The sequence below is a fragment of the Anguilla rostrata genome, chromosome 12, assembly GCF_018555375.3.
Source record: "Anguilla rostrata isolate EN2019 chromosome 12, ASM1855537v3, whole genome shotgun sequence".
NCBI classification, from domain to species: Eukaryota; Metazoa; Chordata; class Actinopteri; order Anguilliformes; family Anguillidae; genus Anguilla; species Anguilla rostrata.
In genome coordinates this window covers 15,214,928-15,235,405 of record NC_057944.1, presented here as the reverse complement: position 1 = coordinate 15,235,405, position 20,478 = coordinate 15,214,928, and the positions used below count along the sequence as shown (strand labels likewise).

The following is a 20,478-nucleotide window of genomic DNA, read 5'->3' as shown; positions in this document are numbered from 1 at the left end:
ACAAATGTGGCCAAACAAAATTATAAAATAAAATAAAACAAAAAACAAAAAAAACCAAAAGGTTAAATAAGTTCATTCTATATTTACAGAGAATTATTTATGATCAGAAAGGTTTATAGAGTTTACTCACAATTATGAATGATAATATCCGTTTTTATATTGCACCAATACATCTTTCCTTGAACCCACTGATCTCAGTTTGCATACACCATAGGAAATAGTCCGAGCCTAAATTAATATTAAATGCAATTTTTTGAGGAATACTCCAAAAAACAATATGGATACAGTGCCCTCCACAATCGTGGGAATGGTAGAGTGAAATTAGTTATTTTTGTTACATACTTAAGGCAGTTAGATTTGAAATCAGAAAATGAATGTGAGACAAAAGTACAGACAATACGCTTTTATTTCATGGTCTTTAATTGTGTATATGTTTTACCATTTCACAGAAACAGCTGTTTTTGTGTTGAGTCCACCCATTTTCAGCTGTGCAAAAGCAAATTAATGGATGACTGACATGTGTTAACTACTGCTCAGACATTTCCTTTTGCATGGATTATTCACACATACAATAGCAGTGAGTGTCTAGTCTTGGTTTTAGTCTTTGTTTTTCTCTGTGGAGACTGCTTTTGGAGTCAGGGGCATACACCACCACGAGGACCAGAGAACTACCCATGACTGTAAAACAACTAATCTGTAAGGTGAGGGGACAGGAGAATTCATTAAGAAGGACAGCACAGAAACTGGGTATTTAAAGTACAGCAGTTTGGAAAGTATTGAATAAGAAAGAAACCACTGATGGAAATAAAAAATGTACAGGTTGGCAAAGGAAGACAAGTGTGGTTGATGACAGACAAATCCTAAGAGCTGTGAAGAAAAACCAACAACAGTCAGTAACATCACCAGCACAGTCTCCAGGGGCTGGGGTAAAAATGTCATAAGCCACCATACAGAGCACTTTGAAAACAAAATTATAGAGGCTACACTGCAAGATGCAAACCGCACAGCAGCAGCAGCAGAGAAAGGCCAGATAAGAAATCGCCAAAAAATATAGAGATGAGCCAGAAGAGTTCAAATATTAGACTTCATTGCTTTCACATTAATCCATTAACAAGTTGGTTTAAAAAAAAATCTATTGATAGGCTAACTTGCACCTTCCTGTCTACATGTTTAACTGTCAAGTTTACTGTATTAAACAGGCAGTTAAGTGTTTTAACTTACTGAAGGGAAGATTCCCACTCTGTTGAAGGGACAGTGCTCTGCCTCGGTGGTCTATGGGAAGCCCTTACGAAGATGTTTACCTCTGTAAATGTAGTCCTAATTTCCTACAGCAAGGACACCTATTTGAGTGTGGACTAGGCCTGTATACATGTTAATTAACACATCTATAGGTTTAGATGTATGATCCAAAGTATATTTAACTCCAACTGTATATATCTAGAGGTGATCCGACTGCAAGGCTTGGCTAGTGGCTACATGAATACCAACACAAGCTTGGATGGGCATCGGATGGCCTATATTGTCATTGTGGCTGATATTTGATGTGATTTATCGAAGATGATATATCATCTTATATATCATCATACGAAGATTCGCCAACGCTATAAGAAAGAAAGAAAAAAGTTGTCGTGAATTGCGGAAGTAGGTTTATAGAATGAGTAGAGGCATTCCGTTTTACCAGCACAGACGTTATGTTTAAGGTAACGTGGATTAATTATTGAATATAATATTGGTTCAAAAGGTGCTTTTGGCTATAGCCTATGTCTGTGACGTTTTGTGTTGTTAGTTAATCAGTGAACGTTTAGCCTAAAGACTTAATTTCACAAACACATTGCATTTGTTTGGCATCGTACTACTCAGCTCAGTTTTGCGATGTTTTCCTTTAGGCTTTATTTTTCATAATCAAGCTTTTAGAATACGTGTTTAGCGTGTAAAAGCACGCATAATTGCTTTATTCTAGTGTTTTGACGCTTTAGCTAGCTAACAGTAGCTTACGTTAGACTAGAAGCCGATGCTCAATGTGTATATGGAATTGACAGCTAACGTTAGCTATAGCCTGACAGCTTTCATTATCGAGATTGGAAATCTATTGTTGTTATTAGATCAGTATCCAAAGTAACCCGTGGAGTTAGGTAGTCTAACTAGTTTAGTCAAAAGCTAGTCACCAATATAGCCTTGTGCGAATGTTATTTCTGGTGCCAATTGCAAAATCTGCACACGATTTCATTTTCGTTTATCCGTCACAATTAACTCTTCCGCCGGCTTGAAATCTTCTGCGGGGCTAGTTATTACATGCGAAGTAAAAAAAAAAAAAAAGAAAGAAAGAAAAAAAAAACATTAAATAGCATGTTTACGGTTGTGAACGTTTTTTTATTTGCAGCCACAATTTCTAAAGTAGAAGTGTTATGCTACGGTATAGCCTAACGTATGTAACGATGTTGATTTGACGGGCATGCTTTAATGCTTACAACTGAGTCATCTAATGCAGGGTAGGCTACGTGTTTTTGCATGCATTTAAACCTTAAAACCTATTGTTCTTTTGCAGGTTTAACTCTGTAACTTACTGTAACGCTATTTATAGGCCTGCCTCTTAGAAGTAGGGTAGTGCGTGATTGTTGCCTTGGTAATCTAAAATGTGCTTTTGTTTGCAGAAAAAAACTTTTCCGTTGTACAGCTCCGTGAAAACATATCAATGCCAGCTTTAACGTAAAATTTGTCTTTTCTTATATGAATCGTGTGTATACTAGTATTCATGGTAGTGGTTTTTTGAAACAGCCTGTTGCTGTACTTACATGCGTTTATTGAATTGCTCTGTCACAGTAGTTTTTTTACGGATCACTGAGGTTCCCTGAACGCTCCAACGCACTGCTGTAAATGTTTGTGACAAGTACAGAATATTTCCTAATTTTTTTATTTTATTTTAATTTTAAATCTGGTTCATTCTGTCTTTTCTACCGAATTTGATGCCTAGGGAGCATTGTGATGCAAAATGGCTTCTGTGGATCATCAAGTTTGACCTAACAACAATAACAACAATAAAAATAATAATAAGAAGAATGTTGTAACATCTGTTAAGACCTTGAACACTCATGACAAATGCTTTATAAATGTTATTATTTTGTGATTGTTTCATAATACCGTGAATTAATATGCAGTATTTCTAAATCTGAGAATGACCTTACTTGTGTAGGCCTACATTCTTACTTCTTTGTGTAGCATTTGTGCTACTTTTTACTACTGTGTGTTATTTCTTATAGGATTATTTATTGTATCTCATTTTTTGCAATCTTCATATCCTTGTCACTTGACTTTCAGTACTCCTATCAAGAAAGAGAAAGTGTTGTCAATAATGCTTTGTTTGAATAAAGGCAAATCATGTACATTTTACAAACTATTATGCAAACAGATGGAATGTTAAAACAAACCACCAACAGCAAATGGGCTTAGTCACTTTTATGTTCATAGTTGACCAGCTTCATCTGACGGCACAGCACAGGCCCTCTCTAAAATTCACACAAACGCAGAAGCATTGCTGTCCTGTAAATAGAAAGCAGCACTGTGCTCTTCTCCCTGGAAAGGGGCCAAGGTACATTCATATGCAATGGAAGTATGGGCTTCCATACAGGAGGAGTGGAGGGGGAGGAGCTGGTGAAACTCGTGCAGAGCATTGGCCACTAAGATTAGCAGGAGGAGGGATTAGTGCCATGCAAACGTAGCGATTGGTCAGAACGGGAGGGAAGGCCGCCGGGTCTCCATGTCCTGTGTCTGGGTAGTTTTGGAGGTCAATGTTACTAATGGGCTTTGGGGTGTGTTCTTGTGATCACTGGAGTGCGTGTTGCACTGTTGTCAGAATTGGGCTGTTCTTACACTGTGGTAATAGAATCTGAACACGACAGACAGGGTAAGGAAGAACTTTGGTGGACTGTGCTCATTAGTTTTTGAGTGTATGTTCACTTTCTTTCTGTGCGTCTGTGTTCATTTGAACATAAGACTTTTATCTAGAAGACCTGCTTTGGCTGTACGATAAACTAACAGTCACGCCCCGTACCAGTTGGTTGAACAAAGAAATTCTGAAAATTACACGTCATATTACAGTGCAGTGCATGGTAATGTTGTAATTATGCTAACACGACAAAGCTTTTATGTGATCTGAGACACACATTAGTAAGAAATGCCATAGGCCAGGGAGTGTCATATCGGTTGTGATAGGTATACCTGTTTTAGCATGGAGGCGGGAGGTATTGTTTTTATAAATTATAGGCTTTATGCTCTTCTGAAAAGCTTTGGAGGAGCGGCATGTGTATCTTTCTTGTTTAGTTTCATTTTGAAAATAATAAATAAGAAAACATTGTTTATATGTAGTTTAATTGTTTGAAGTGCAAATGGTTTGGCCACAGCAGCTTAAATGGTTCTCTTACCCACATACTTTATTTTAGGGAAGTTAAAGAAGGAATGTGCTTGCTGTTTTAGGGGGTGCTAGTGGGAGCTACAGGATGTTGAAGTGCTCCAGGTGTCCAGGTGCAAGAGCTGTGATGGGATGGCAGGGGACACAGCGTGGCCTTCTCTACAGAACTCAGACCCTGGTCACCTGGAAGCAGAGTAAGGCTCCTTCTCCTGAACTCTGTGGTTAATGTTTAGGAAGCTGTGCGGTTATCTCTGTTTTTATCTGTGTTTGTCTTGTTTTTGTTGGAACAGAGGGTTCTGCCTGTGATGGTCACTGCTTTTATTTTTAGATTTGAAATTCAGCCATGTGTCCAGTAAAGTCTACAACCACACCATTCTCAGGGGGGTGAAATATTCCTTGGACAGGTAAGCCTTCTGGTATTAATAGATTTGTATGGGCGTTTCGTATAGATGTTTTGAAAGTGCACACACCACAGGTGCAATCTCCTCCCAGACAGCCCTTTCTCAGTGGAGCACTATGGAGCCTGCAGAGACCAGTTCAGAGCTCAGTCAGACCCCAGAGCACCACTGCAGATGGGACAGGTGAGCAAGGTATTTTTAAGGTTGGATTTTGTGAAGGTGTGTGCATTTTGACGTGTCTGTCAATCAAATCAATGTTTGTGTTGATCAAATCTGTGTTTATGCAGCTGTGAGTTTTTGTAGCTTGCAATCAGACCTTATAATATTGCGTTAATTACAGAATTCAGTAAATTTGCCAATTTTCTGTTAAGGCATTAAGAAAAAGTTGTTATAGGCGTGTCTATGGGCACGGATGGGCAGAAACACTGCTTTCGTACTGCGCATTACTCTGAATAAATATGATAAGATGTAAATAAAACACCATGAGCATAGACGTGAGGTGAGACGCAGCATGATTTTATTGGAAATTTTATCTTCAGTATGCGATTTCCCTCAGATCCCATCCAGGTGCACAAACAGAAGCTGAGCCTGTGGTTCAGCCACCTGCCCCAGGAGGAGCTGCATTTCGGGGAATTCAGCGCGGGGAGCATGTACGTGGACCCCCTGATTGTGGAGAGGAAGCCGGAGGAGAGCCGGGGGGTCCTCCAGGGGTCCTTGGTGGTGCACCAGCACCCCGCCCTGGACGTGGGCCAGCTCTTCGACGCGGCCTGCTGTGACGGCGGATGCGGGGTTGGCAGAGGGGTCAACGTGCTGCTGTACGGGGCGGTGGGCACGGGAAAGAGCACCGTGGTGCGCAAGCTGGTGCTGGACTGGTGCGCCGGGGCCACGCTGGCCCAGTTCAGCCTGGTCATCCCCTTCTCCTGCGAGGACCTGTCCCAGATGACCCGGCCCGTCTCCCTGCGCGACCTGGTGGGCCGAAAGTACATGCACCTGCGGCGGACGCCCCTGCTGAGCGGGGAGGGCGGCCAGGCCGGGAACGTGCTCTTCATCTTCAACGGCATGGAGAAGATGGGCCTGGACTTCCGCATCGCCTCCACCGAGCTGTGCAGCGACCCCAACGAGCCCCTGCCCCCCGCCACCATCGTGGTCAACCTGCTGAGAAAGTACCTCCTGCCTGAGGTAAGAGTCGCGCTGCTCCCTGTGCGGATTGGGGAAGGACACTCCCTGGGTTGTGTGCTGTTTGGGAAGTCAAACCTTTTAAACTGGGTTGAATGAATGAATGAATAAATGAATGAATTTATTTGACAATTTAAAAGACTGCATAGCTGACAGCAATCCTTTCAAAAAGTTGTTGAGGATAGAAACACAAGAAAGCTAGCAGGCTTATTTACATTGTGGTCCTCTAACATTCAAACAGACATGACAAAACATCCAGTGCAATACAGTTAATGAAATACAAATTGATATGACAGAACAATACATTCACCACAGTACAGAACGCATACTGGCAGATTGTTTCATAAAAAACAATGATGGTTCACAGTTTGTTTCAGCGTCTTGTTGTCGGCTTTCGCAGGTACATTTTTATTTTTGTGGTTACCAGGATATCACATCACATCTAGACAGAATGTTATTCTGCGCCATTCTGCCTAGCTGTTCCAGGCAGCGCCTGCTGCAGGTGTTCATAACCGTCTTCCTGTCTCCTGCAGGCCAGCATCTTGGTCAGCACCAGACTGTCTGCCGTGGATCGCGTGCCCCAGAAGTACGTGGCGCGCTTCGTGCAGATCTGCGGCTTCAGCGACCCCGACAGGCAGCGGGCGTACTTCACCAGCAGGCTGCTCCAGCAGACCACGGCCAGGCCCAGCGCCGAGGCCCAGTCCCTGATGGAGCTGCTGTACCTCAACCTGCAGCGCGAGGGCCAGCTGGCCACCGCCTGCTTCCTGCCCTCCTACTGCTGGCTCACTTGCGCCACGCTGCACCTGCTGCACTTCACCAGCGGCTCCTCGCCTACCCGCACCCTCAGCGGCATCTACACCAGCTTCCTCCGCCTCGTCTTCGGCGGGGAGGTGCTGGAGGCGGCCGAGGGCGGGGGCAGGGGCGGTGGCGGCGACCGGGAGCTGCCGGAGTCCCTGATGAGGCATGTGGTGCGCACCGTGGGAAAGCTGGCCTTCGACGGGGTCACCCGGAAGCGCACCTCCTTCTCGGAGGACGAGCTGGAGCAGTGGGTCGGCGGGAAGACCAAGACGGACGAGGAGCTGCGGCAGCTGGCCGTGTTCCGGACCGACGTGCTGGACTTCTTCCTGGTGCCCAGCGGCGAGAACCACGGCTCGGCCGAGGCGGGGGAGGCGGAGAAGCGCTACGTGTTCACCGTGCCCGCCATGCAGGAGTACCTGGCCGCCCTGTACGTGGTGCTGGGCGAGAACAAGTCGGCCCTGGAGAAGGTGAGCCAGCAGCTCTCCTCCGCCATCGGCCAGGCCGGGGAGGACGTCACCACCCTCATGACCATCTTGGCCAAGTTCATCCCCTTGAGGATCTTCGCCATCTTCAACCTGATCAAGCTGTTCCCCAAGCTGTACGAGAAGATCTCCGTCCACAGCAAGGGCCGCATCGCCCGCACCTTGGCGGCCGAGATGTTCCGCTCGGAGGACAGCTTCAACGAGGACGTGCTGGACCAGGTGGAGCAGAGCCTGCTGGGGGTGCAGGGACCCCAGCCCCAGCAGATGGTGGACAGCAAGGCCTTCGAGCTGTACCCCATATTCATGGGGGGGCTGCTGCACTACAACAACCGGGTGCTGCTGGAGCAGCTGGGCTGCGGCATTAAGAGCTCGGCGGTGTCCCAGATCACCAGCACCCTGCGGAGGCACCTGGTGCGGGAGATCCGGCGCGAGCAGCCCCCCGAGGAGCTGATGGACATCCTGGTGCTGCTGTACGAGTTCCAGAACCCGCGGCTGTCGGCCGAGGTGCTGGGCTCCCTCCGGACCATCCGCCTCTCCACCGTGCGCATGACGCCCCTCAAGTGCTTCATCCTGAGCTCCGTGCTCAGCTGCGCCCCCTCCAGGCACCTGCTGGACGAGCTGGACCTCTCCGACTGCCACCTGACCCAGGACCTGCTGGAGATGTTGCAGCCGGCCTTCCTCCACACGCGCAGTCTGAAGTGAGGCCAAAGACCGCGCCTTGTTACCCGCCTGCCATTCAGTCACCTGCGCGCGGCTCACTGCGCATGTTCAGTGACTGTCCGCGCTAGGTGGTGCTTCCTGCCCTTTCACTGTCCGTGTTAAGTACAGTCTACTGTGTTAATTGCATTTTACTCTCTGTAAAATGCTATTTTTGCTGTCTTTGTTAGGTGCATTTATCCAGTAAGATGTGTTCTCATGCACTAAATACTTAACAAATTCTAAAAGCATGAGATGTGGTGATAAATGAAGTCACTCAGTTGGTTCACCCTCTTGCCATGGAGAGGTGTACTACAATTATTTCTGACTCACTCCTGTTTGTGTTGGTTAAGTTGGGGGTGCCCTGATAACATTACATGATGTTTTTATGATGCTATCAGAATCCAGTGCACTGCCAAAAAATGTCTGTCTTAACAAGGGTTTTTGTCTTGTAATTACACTTAAAATCTAATTGTATTTCTCTCAAGTGGACAATATAAGCTTGTTTAAAGTTATTGCTTGACAGGTGAAATTGTCCCCACTAGAAATTATCCCCCTGGAAAATCTTGAAATGAGTCACTCTCTCCTCATTGGCAATCGTTTTGTCTTACGTAGCAAAAAAAGTAATAATAAAAAAGGAATAATAATCAAAATAATAAGACTAAAATACTTGTTAAGATATTTTTTTTTGTTTTGCAGTGTGGTTATGGTGACTTGTCATGGGACATAACTTGATGGGAATGTGTTTAACTTAATGTGTCAGCTTGGCCCGTGCAGGTTTCCTGTGTGAAATGTCAGCTGATAGCATGGAAGCCCCTGGTATCAGACCACTAACGGCATGTGTGTGTGTGTGATACCCGTGTGTCCACAGTCTGCAGTTTAACAGGTTGGGTTCTGAGTCCTGCGTAATCCTCAAAGATGTGCTACTTCACCCCAGCTGTGCACTTAGATCCTTACAGTAAGATGCTCTCTGTCTGACTCTTCTTAATGCTCTTCATTTTATTTGACTTGTTAAATTTTGAAAGGTAGGCAACAACACAGCTGATGTAAAGTCCATGGATAATTGGTTAACAGCATTCCTTGCTGTCAGTTAAGCAGGAACACTTGTTTTTTTCTTTTATGTAATTTATTACATCATCCATTTTTAATGAATTATTTTCTGAGAGTATCATATTTTGAAAACGCAGTTTGTAATTGAGGTGTGTAAACAGCAGGAGTGTGACTCTGGTAGTGTCTGACTGTGCGCTGTGTGACGCTCCAGGCTGTGTGATAACTCCCTGCTGGAGTCGGGGGTGGCCCACCTGCTTGAGGCCTTCCCGGGGAACCACTCTCTGCGGCGGCTGTCCCTGATGCACACGGGCCTGGGAGACGCGGGCGCGGCCCTCCTGGCACAGGGCCTGGTGCAGCACCACGAGCTGGAGGAGCTCAACGTGGCCTACAACAACATCGGGGACAGCGCTGCCCTCACGCTGGTGGACGCCTGCAGAGAGCACCCCACTATCCACACAGTACAGTGAGTTTCACCTCTGATCCTCGACCCCTGACCCCTTCTTCAGCACCCCACTATCCACACAGTACAGTGAGTTTCACCTCTGATCCTCGACCCCTGACCCCTTCTTCAGCACCCCACCGTCCACACAGTGCAGTGAGTTTCACCTCTGACCCTCGACCCCTGACCCCTGCTTCAGCACCTCAACATTCATACAGTACAGTGAGGTCCACCTCTGACCCTCAACCCCTGGCCCCTGGTCCAGCACCCCACCATCCACACAGTGCAGTGAGTTTCACCTCTGACCCTCGACCCCTGACCCCTGCTTCAGCACCTCGACATTCATACAGTACAGTGAGGTCCACCTCTGACCCTCAACCCCTGACCCCTGGTCCAGCACCCCTGCACTGCTCCTTAGTTCTGACCGCAAGCTATTTGATTAGAAGGTGGTCTGTAATTCATCCACTGAGAAAGTGCAGATCCCTGCAAAGCCAAGTTGAGCAAACTTATGCAGGGGACATGAGAAAACCTAGCACTACGATCTGAATAACTTCAGATGTCTATAATTAGCCTGAAATAACTGAGGCAACACACTGGTATTTGCATGGCATGGGGTCTTGACACTTGTATTGCCTGAAGTTTATAACTCACCCTGTATAGTAATTTGTATGTATATTTCTGTTGTGATACCGTGTTGTGTTTCTCCACAGCCTCTACCTGAACCGCCTGAGCGAGGCGGGCAAGCATTCGCTGTACGTGCGCGGGGTCCCGCAGAAGACCACTGGCCGCCACGTGAAGGTGCTGGCCTCGGTGACCGAGGGCTCGGACGTGTCGGAGGACTGGCACCCCATCCTCAGCGTCATCCAGCAGAACTCGGCCTCCTGGGAGATGAGCCGCGTGCGCCAGCAGCTGCAGGTCTTCCTGCGCGACCTGGAGTCGGGCCGGCGGCGGCAGCACAGCCTGTGGAAGAGGCTGCACTTCCGCCGGGTGGAGAGGGGCGTGAGGGAGACGCTGCGCATGCTGGAGAAGGGCTCCCCGTAGAGATGAACCACTGCAGCGGTGTCTGGGCCGGACAGGGCTGGACAGTCCTGCTCTCTTCACTCAATAGAATACATTGGGGCTGAGCAGGCTAGCATCTTGCAAAATGTAGCCTTATGATGTGGTCACTCAGCGACAATAGCGAGTTCACATATTAAAGAGGAAGGCAGTGAGATGCAATTAAAGCCATATCAATTAATCAGCTTCCAAGCCTATGCTTTACATTTCAGAATCTAACAAAAATATTAATCTCAAAATTTCTGGTACATTTCAATATTTTTAATGGAAATTTTCCATGTGAATTTTGTCTTGGCCACTTTCTGTTTTTTTATCCTCCTTAACATGATTGCACCTGTATTCTCAGTATTGTCAGTATTCTCTGTTTTAATCAATTCTAACTTAAAAATTACTAATAGGAGGGTTACTCCCAATCTTCAAACATTTCCCTAATGACTGGAGCATAGCTTTAGCTTAATGCAATGATTGTTTTCAGTCACAAAGTTTCGCGAACAAACGTGTCTTGTTTTCCAACATCTTGGATAGGCAGTGATGGACCATCATTTCACTGAGCAGAATTTCATCGCTTGTACACTGGGAAAACAAAATCTTCCAACTGTCTTCCTGTAACTGATGTTCAACTCAGGAGCTTTCATGAATGAGGTACATGTAGCGTTAATGTGTAAAATAATCTAAGTATGACATTGTGATGATATTTGTAAGAGTATCATGTTAACATGTTCCGTGTTGCACATTTTTAAATATTATGGGATAAGAGAACAGCTAGTTTGTTTACAGTTTGACATTTGACATAATTACTAATCAGTGTTAGCTAGCTAACATGAAAGGTGTATTGAAGCTAGACTTGTTGCTGCCTTTGTGTGGATTGCTGTTATGCTACGCACTTTGCTATTTCAGCATTTACTTATAATAGCAGAGTGCGGAAACTGGGGGCTTTTGGAACAAACCTGAAATTGTCTGAATCAAGTGCTGAGGAATCCAGCATGCAGCTAAACTGTTACACAGAGGAGAAAAGAGTCAAGAATGCAACTATATTTTGAACAGACAGGGACAGAATGCGATATGCAGCTGCCGGGATTAACTATATTTAATTTTGAATAGTAAGTGAAAAATGTTTCATAATGTTCAGGGTTACAGAGCTATTACCCAAAAGAAACCTTTAAGCGTGTTTTTTTGCATTGAGAAGCATAATATTATTAATGTTCAAGTGAACAAAACGGATAAAAGCAAAAAAGCAATTATAAAAACTATTCATTCCAATAAAATCTTGAAAATTGCTGAAATTTAGCATTCATAAATATCGAGAAAGTGTAAGAAGAAAGGCTGCATGTTGCTCATTTTGTGCCTGTCTTGATATACTTGATATGATGTTGAATTGCAAGCTGAGAATTTGATGCAATAAACTGTTATGCAAAGAATACCTGACCATTGTGAATACTTTATGGCTTAAAGACTCACAGACAAAGTGCTAATGACTTAAGAGTGTTTGTTATATCAATATTAATATGATGTTTGCCCGTTTTCATGCAGTAATATTGGTTTTTTTGATTTAGTAATTTCTTTTTTTATTTAATTCCGGTCCAAACTGATCTTAGACTCATTAAAACTCATCTAAGAGTAAAGTACAGAGGAGCATTGAGACTTGACTGTGTTTCTAATAGATATGCCTGAAATAGTTTGTTTTTTGTTTTCATTTTGAACGAAGTGATCAGGGCTTCAGAAGAGCTCATTTTATCAGCTGTGTCCTTTCATTCGCAAATTTGATCACTTTTTTGACATTTTGATTAGCTGGTTACTGAAATTTAGCCAAAATGGAGAAAAAATGTATGCAACTGAAATTTACTATGCACATCTGTAAGAATTCTGGGTATTCTGGGAAGGGAAGAGTGTATGCAATCCTTGGTGGAGCTCTGAGTGCATTGTCTACCTTGTCTATGTGAGAAAAAAAACAGCATGGTCTTTCTCCCTGGGGTCTTTTTAGTCCAGTGTCTTATTACACACTCGTGATCATTTCCTTCTGTCTTGCACAAAGGGGTAGACAGGTTTCTTTAGAATCAGTGTTTTATAAGGACAATGGGATTGTTTGAGAACAAGGACAAGGAAAGTTTCTCCAGATGCAGATTAAACATTAATCCAGACACATTTCCCTTTGGAGGAGTTGGGAGGAGTCTGTGACGGACTCAAAACAGTCTCTCTTGGTGCACCTTGCACCTCAGCATTGCTGAGGACCCAACCACAGAGCCATGGAGCAGGCCACAGGTAACCAGCCATTTCTTTAAAACAGCCTTCCTCTTTCTTTCTTACACATCTATTCCCTTTTTATTTTAGTTGATCATTTTCCAACGTGCTCTAACAGTGGACTGTTTAACTCAGTCTTGCAGATCTGTACATGTCATATTATTTGTCTCCCCAGTTCTTCAGAGAAGGATCAGGTTTCCTGGTTTTATTCTCTCCAGTCACAACTTTCATTTTGACAATCTGTTAATATTTCATGGTGATTTAAGTTTCCAGACAGATGTAGAGAACAACAAAAGTGTGCTTTTCTGATTGAGAGAAAGAGACTATCTTTAAAATGTGTGTCAGTGTGCTAAACTAATATCTTGAAAAATGCTGACAGTTTTAACGGTATTCAGTGAGCAACTGTACAGGAAAATATAAGAAGTGAATCAAGGGTAAATGATTAATATAGTGGCGATGAAGAATGTTTTATAATAGATTTTTATACATTGTTTATTACCTTATAATGGCTTGGCTGTAAAAGCATGAGCATGATGTCAGAGTTGTGATTGAAAGTAGTTTTTGCCTCAGCAGTAATACATACACTTTTAGCACTTTGAGCTACATTTTATGTATGAAAGGTGCTATATAAATAAAGCTTATTATTATTATACAGAATATGGATAAACAAGCAGTGCATACTGTGTATGGTTCTAATGAGTTGAGGTGACTAAGCAACTCATTTTAAGTTTTATCCTTCCCATCACTCCTGTACAGATAGCAGATATACAGAGAAGTATGAGGTTATCTTTGGGTGTCACTCAACAGTAAACATCCACACAAAATAACTCCACTCTAAACCGCCCCAACTCCAGAATGTTAGACCATCTCATTTTCACCTTTCCACATACTTCTCCACTGGTTACTGCTTGCAGCCAGTATCAGGTGTACAAAGAAATTGCTCTTCTTTGAACCTATGCAATATTAACAGGTTTAGTTTCCCTACTGAAAACAGTCCTGTCCTGGTTTTTAAAAAGAAATGCTATTGCCATTCAAACATAGCTACTCAAACACTTTGCTCATCGACAAACAGGTTTGGCCTGAATTCCTGCATATTGAGTGTTTCAACCGTGGATTACTGTTTACTGCCCATCAAAACTTCACAAGATGGGATGTTTTAAGTTAATGATAATCTCCAGCTCAGCTAGTATCTAGTGAGGTTGCAGTTCTACAGAACCACAGTTAATGTGTCCAGTACTGTTAGAGATGAATAAACTTGTTCTTCAGCCAGCCCCCAGAAAGCAGCCTATCACATGTCACCAGTATGCTGTTCTCTAAGCATTTCTCTTACTGTTTTAGGACTGGGGAATGCCATGGTCTTAACACAGTAAGTCTCTCTCCCTCTTAATTATATACAAATTAATGCAATTACTTTAATTTATATAAAATTATATACAAATATAATTATTTATAAATAAATTAATAACATGCCAATTTTTTAATTTTACAACTTTAGGTTGAGCACCTAATAACCAAAAATATGCCCCTTTTAAAGGACAGTTAGTTCTGGAGTTAAAATAAAAAAAAGAGAAAATATATAATTTCAGTTCTACAGTATATTTTTGATTGACCCACAGTTCTGCATTGAATGATATTTTAGACACTTAGATGGAATATATGATAGATATATCAAATGATTCACTACTATGGTCATGTATGAATTTTGTTTATTGTACTACTTGTTTTCCAACATACCAGAACATGGTTTAAAGTGCAATGATCTAAAAGCTTTCATCATGTGTTTACATATAATCAAATTTAATGTTTGTATATTTATCACTTACTTTCATTATTTATGTATGTCCGTTATCTGTTAATTACAGTGGATTTAATCACCGGAGGTTCACTTTCAATCCCAAACAGGGGATTGACAATCCGGCTCTGGCCATTGCAGAAGATGCAGGTACAGTACAGTGATTTCCCATCATTCTCCCATACTGTCCACTGCCCTAACCTGCCGATCAATCCCTCAGTCAATGTTGTGCACAGCAGCTTTTACAAACAGGTTGTCACGTACGATTTCAAAAACCCCATTTGATTTGTCGTGGGAAAAAAGTGTAAAATGATGACATATCAAAAGGAGTATCATATTTAAACACTATGCCAGGGGTGTTCAGTCTTATCTATGAAAGCTTTTAGCCCTGCACTAAAACACCTGCATCAACTAATTAAATAATCATGACCTTGGAACAACAGTCCGAACCCATACCAGCCCTTCTCAGATAAATTTGGAAAACCCAGCACTAAAAACAAGCAGATTGGAAAAATAGACCAGCATTTTAAAGGGTGAGAGGGAAACTCAGATCCTTTGATGGCTAGTGCTGCATATAATTTACAAGAATAACACTTACAGGTGATTAACATGCTATCTACACTTGAAGACAATTAACATGCTATTCAGGGAAAAGATGGGATTATTGAGTACAATACAAAGCCTTCAAGGCACTTGTTTATACACATATAAAACTCCAAACTTAAATATAGAAAATTAAAATAAATCTGTTTTTCCTAATTTCTATATTGTGTTTGTTTGCTCAACAGTGTAATTTATATAAAATAAGTAACTCAAAAATATTGAAAATATTAATATTAATAATATAATGCAACTGCATTCAAGTAAAGTAATACAAGGATATGTTTTTAATATGTTTTTTTTTCTATAACACACATAAGATCAATTACAATGCAATACATGCCCACCCCCCCTTTCCCCAACGGAACCAGACGGGTGGTTCGTACCACGTATTTGCATGTTGAATCGGAGGCAGGAGGAGAGTTTTGGGTTCTACCTGCAAATGGAGAAAGGCCAGCGAGGTCACCTGATCGGGCAGGTGGAGCCGTGGAGCTGGGCGGAGCGAGGCGGCTTGAGGAACGGGGACCGGCTGCTGGAGGTGAACGAGGAGTTTGTGGATGATGTTGAGCACCACAAGGTAAGACTCAGAAAAGAACACAGCTGCCCACTGCCTGCCCCTCAGCTCTGCCCCAGTCACTGCCTGCATTTCCAAAGCTGTGCTGACACTGGGTTAGCTAGTGTATGCCAGTGCTTTATGCTTTTCTCCCAGTTACTTCTGGGCTTTACGTCCTACACCTTCCCAGTCCTTAAATCAATGCTTTTCACCCTTCTAATCCCTTTTGTCCTCATAAGGAGAGTTGGGGTAGAGGGGAATGATCATAGTCAAGGGTGGGGTTGTTCCTGGTAGCTTGTTATCAAAATACAGAAGCTAGCTGTGCTCATTCAATTGGAGTATGGCGATATCATCAGGGAGCTGTTGGGTGGGATTTGCAGTGACAGTTGTAACCCCAGCAGACAAACAAATGGACAAGCAGCGAGAATCTTTCAAACTTAATATCTTGCTCTGCCCTGCATTCCCCCTGTCTGTGACTGTACTGAACACTCCTCTATCTGTACCCATGGGTCTGTGTGTGTGTGTGTGTGTGTGTGTGTGTGCATGTATGTGTCAGGTGGTGCAGAGGATTGAGGCCTGTGGGCTGCAGCTGTGTTTCCTGGTCCTGGGAGGGGAAGAGTATGCGCAGGCGGTGAGGGCGGGGGTTGACCTGCAGAGTGTGGCCAGGTCCCATCGAGGGGAGAACTGCTCCCGCCCACAGCTCTGCCACATCCGCAGGGACCCCAGCGCTGGCTACGGGTTCAGCATCATCCCTGTCCCAGGTGCAGTCAGTCAGTCAATCACTCAATCAACCAATCAGTCAACCAATCAGTCAGTCAAACAACCAATTATTACAGCATTAAGCCGTTTTACACACCACCTGTTATTAGATCTGCTTATATTACTACCTGCAAGTTTATCCACTGCCAGTTTCACTTATTTTAGCTTCATTAGACTGATTTCATAATGATCTGGGGGATATGATACACTGAAGGATGTAACACACTGGGGGGTTTGACATGCTGTGTGACCTTTGTGTCCAGGGGAGAAGGGGAAGTACTCTGTGTCCACACTGAGTGGCAGTCCAGCAGAATTGGCGGGGCTTCGCAGTGGACAAAGGCTGGTGTGGATCAATGGTGCCATGGTCTCAGGACTCACCCATTCAGCCCTTCTCAAGATGGTACACTTGTAAGCCTACATTTATATGTGCATACATCCACAGTGACTCTGACTGTGTCATAATTATGTATGCATGCTGTCCAACATTTGCCTCATAGGTAAAGAAAAGTGCAGATCATGTGACCGTCCTGGTGATCGACCGTGAGAGTGAAGGGAGCTACACCCGGCGCCGGCTGCCCATCTTACCCACCATGGCCGAAGCCCACAATCTGCCCCTCCCCAGTGATCTGTACCTGCTTCGGGGGCCGGAGGGCTTTGGCTTCGTGCTGCGGCAGGAAATTCTGCCCTCGGGATGCACTGGTGAGGCAATCACTCACACACACACACTCACACACACACACACACACACACACACACACACACTCACTCACGCACATACACACACACACACACACACACACACACACTCACTCACACACATACACACACACGTACACATGCACACACAACCACATGCCGATACACACACACACGCACACATACACACTCGCATACTCACACACACACTCACGAACACATGGACACACACAGTGACTGTCTGTATGTGTGGGCTGATTTTTATCATTCTGTATGTGTGTGCCCTGTAGCTCACCTGCTGCGTGAGGTGGAAGCTGGCAGTCCAGCAGAGCAGGCCGGCATGGAGGATGGGGACCTGCTGTTGGCTGTGAATGGAGATGCAGTGGAAAAGCTAGAGCATGAGGAAATTGTGCGCCGAATCCGATGTAGCGGGGAAAAGGTCACTCTCACCGCCATCCATGCCTATGGGAGAGACCTCTACATACAGGTGTGTGAACGGAGACAGTTAACTGTCGAACTCGATGCCAAAATGCAGCTAGTCACGTCGTTACTGAGAAGGTGTTTTCAGACTCAGAGTAAATGTATAATTTGAGAACATTTTGATTTCTGCTATGCGGTTTAGATCCTATCTATTAAATCTGAAAAAACCTCTTAAATGTATCACATAAGCAGACGCATATGTGAAGGCCATTGTGAAAAGATTGTTGAATTCATCATGCATCACTTTTCATTCATAAATGCATATTTCCTTTTCCAGTTGGGCCTATCTCCTCTGATTTTCTGTGAACATAAACTCCAAAAAGAGGCCCAAAAGACAACAGCACCACCATCTACTGAACTCCCCGGGGAAGGGCGGGGTGCCCGTCCCTGTCCCCAGATTTGTGTCCTTGTGAGAGGACCTGCTGGTTTTGGTTTCCGTTTAAGCAGTGGTCAGCATGGCAGCGGGACCTTTATTGCCCAGGTACAGTCCTGTCCTCTGCTATCACTCACACAAGCGTCCATTTTGGCTCTGCTGCACTTCTCTCTCCTCTGTAAACCTCTGGGTTTACTGTAGTTCTGATGATTGATTTCATCTGTATTGCTTATTTGCAAACATGAAGGATACATCACAGCTGAAGCTTTTATTGAGTGTGGATTGCATCTTTCATTCTGTAGGTGGAGATAGGAGGCTCTGGAGAGCAGGCTGGATTGCGGGAGGGGGATGTGGTCATTGAGGTGAATGGCCAAAATGTGGAGGATGAGGATTTAGAAGATGTGGCGACTCTAATGAAGAAGGGGGGTTGTTATCTAAGACTGGTTGTTGTTGAGAGAAGTGGGTATGAGAGACTGAAGCACAGCACGATACCCATTACCCCATGACTCGTTCTCCGTAACAACTCAGGTAATGGACACATACACCCCAGACATACACACAAACACACAGATACACACATTAACTCTCATGCAAACACACGCTCACAGTCAGTCGTGTGTGCATACAGACACAAACACACACCATTAACATAGGAACTTGCAAAACATTCTTTATACACAATAACGATAATCATTTTGTTATAATTCTACTGAGGTTTAACAATATTTTTGCTAATAATTCTTTCATTCATTTACAGGTTGAAGAAAGTCAAAATGATTTCTTCCAGTAAAGGACATTGGATGATTCTTCTGCGGTTGATCATGAGCATATACCATGTGGATAATCAAATTTTCAGTGATCTAAGCCAGGCCCAGCACTGCAGCTAGAGAACACATTTTTAGTTGCTCTTCTTGTAATACCAACAGCAAGCCTGTCAAACGCACCCCATGTCCCCATTAAAACTGACTTATGGACTCCAGCACAGGATTGCACACTGGGACAATCACCTACCATATACTCCAAACAGCTGTGAGCTAGGAGACAGACACTTGGGATTAAAATGGCTGCTAACATGATGGATAAATGAAAAGTAACCAGTATTATTTTCCATAGCAAAGCTTTGATAGAATCATACCAAATCTGTGAATCATTTCCAAAAAAGAAGGGAGCATGTATCAGGAAAACTTGTACTGGACTGAATTATATGAAATAACTGTGAATATAAAAGATTATAAGTTACAGAAAGGATAATCTATTTGTGAGTTACGCACTTTTTCTATACGGAAAACGTTTGGTTTTTTCATATTATTGTTTTACAATTTATTCATTATCAGTTCTATGAATGTCACAGGGGGGAGAATTCATGCATTAACCTGTGCCTCACCGGCAAACAGTGCAGCCCACTCACCCCCTGCATGTCACAGATGTGTTTATATTATGCCATGAATGTGTATGAAAAAGGTTTCAACTCATACTGTGAATGTATTTGCTGTTATTTTAATAAAATGCACTTTAACAAAAGATAAAATGACAAATATAATTTACATTTGTTTAAATAATTCCTGAAGATATCCTGGATGTGTCTACAATCACCCTACCCTTATAATTTTAGCAGACAACAAATTAAGAGAAATGTTCAACCTTAACAGAAGCGCCATTTTCTAGGTTGCAGACAAATATTTGTTCCTTTGTAGAACAAGGAGTGTTATTAGAATAGAGGTCTACAACAGAGGTCTCTATAACTCAGTGATGGGACACAGTGTTTAGTTACAGCAGCATGGTGGCATACCTGTGTATCTTCCACACTTCTCACTGTGTTCCACTGGTAACAAAACAATCAAGCCACTAATTTAAATTGAAGTATGAATTAAACAGAATCTTATTAAATATAAACTGTTTTAATTTTCATTAAAAGTATTATCTGATAATGCAAAAAACATTCTCACAATCAACATGACACAGAAAGCTGGGCTTTATTATAATTATGAGCATCATAGGCAATAAAAGCACGTAAGTCTTTGTTCTCTGTTTGGAGTGAAAGTAACTGACATTAAATTCCTGTCATATAGGCATGGCAATAATCTTCGGTCTAATTTCTGAACTTAATGGTACTGAAACATACTGTTGCGCAATACTACATTACAATTTGAAATGTGGAATTGAATAACAAATCCAGGTGTTGACTATTTTGAAATTGTAGTTAATCTCCTGCAGTATTATTCTCCACACCCTGTTCTCTGTACACATCTTTGCCTCTATATAATCCACATTAATGAACTAAGGAATTCCAGGTTGGTTCCTGTGCTCATTCATTTGGGACCATAAACCCCCATTGCTCCAGGGCTAGAGGACATTCCAATGGAAAGGGCAAACAAGAGTAAACGTTGGCCATTTAATTAGGTCCAATCCATCATGTTCATCAGCCTGCTGTCACCCTCTTTATCACACCACCAAAATGCAAAGGACCTGATGCAAAGGACATTCATG

At 43.4% G+C, this 20,478-nt stretch overlaps 2 protein-coding genes across 5 annotated transcripts; both read left to right on the top strand.

Annotated features, from left to right (window-relative positions):
• The first annotated feature begins 1,021 nt into the window (after positions 1–1,021).
• Positions 1,022–11,918, top strand: nlrx1 (NLR family member X1). Of its 4 annotated transcripts, none has more exons than XM_064300943.1 (9): positions 1,022–1,700; positions 4,471–4,599; positions 4,734–4,809; positions 4,898–4,986; positions 5,360–5,982; positions 6,513–7,957; positions 8,827–8,913; positions 9,217–9,468; positions 10,155–11,918. In XM_064300943.1, exons 2-9 carry the CDS (start codon positions 4,494–4,496, stop codon positions 10,483–10,485), a joined length of 3,009 nt encoding a protein of 1,002 aa, XP_064157013.1. In that variant the 5' UTR covers positions 1,022–1,700; positions 4,471–4,493; the 3' UTR covers positions 10,486–11,918. The 4 variants fall into 4 exon arrangements, with proteins under 4 accessions (XP_064157013.1, XP_064157012.1, XP_064157014.1 ...); XM_064300942.1 differs by having other exon boundaries at positions 1,022–2,489; XM_064300944.1 differs by having other exon boundaries at positions 1,022–3,586.
• A 123-nt stretch (positions 11,919–12,041) lies between these two features.
• Positions 12,042–19,519, top strand: nherf4a (NHERF family PDZ scaffold protein 4a). The gene is made up of 11 exons (XM_064300948.1): positions 12,042–12,759; positions 14,077–14,104; positions 14,601–14,680; positions 15,451–15,707; positions 16,240–16,444; positions 16,706–16,842; positions 16,940–17,141; positions 17,429–17,625; positions 17,896–18,099; positions 18,294–18,519; positions 18,749–19,519. The coding sequence occupies exons 1-10, from the start codon at positions 12,744–12,746 to the stop codon at positions 18,495–18,497; spliced, it is 1,530 nt and encodes a 509-aa protein (XP_064157018.1). The 5' UTR covers positions 12,042–12,743; the 3' UTR covers positions 18,498–18,519; positions 18,749–19,519.
• Positions 19,520–20,478: the final 959 nt, after the last annotated feature.

Coding starts and splice junctions, on each gene's coding strand:
- nlrx1 (XM_064300942.1), top strand. Junction 4,987..5,359: donor CACCACTGCAGATGGGACAG/GTGAGCAAGGTA, acceptor GATTTCCCTCAG/ATCCCATCCAGGTGCACAAA. Junction 9,469..10,154: donor CCCACTATCCACACAGTACA/GTGAGTTTCACC, acceptor GTTTCTCCACAG/CCTCTACCTGAACCGCCTGA.
- nherf4a (XM_064300948.1), top strand. Junction 16,445..16,705: donor CAGCATCATCCCTGTCCCAG/GTGCAGTCAGTC, acceptor CTTTGTGTCCAG/GGGAGAAGGGGAAGTACTCT. Junction 18,100..18,293: donor GCGGGACCTTTATTGCCCAG/GTACAGTCCTGT, acceptor TTCATTCTGTAG/GTGGAGATAGGAGGCTCTGG.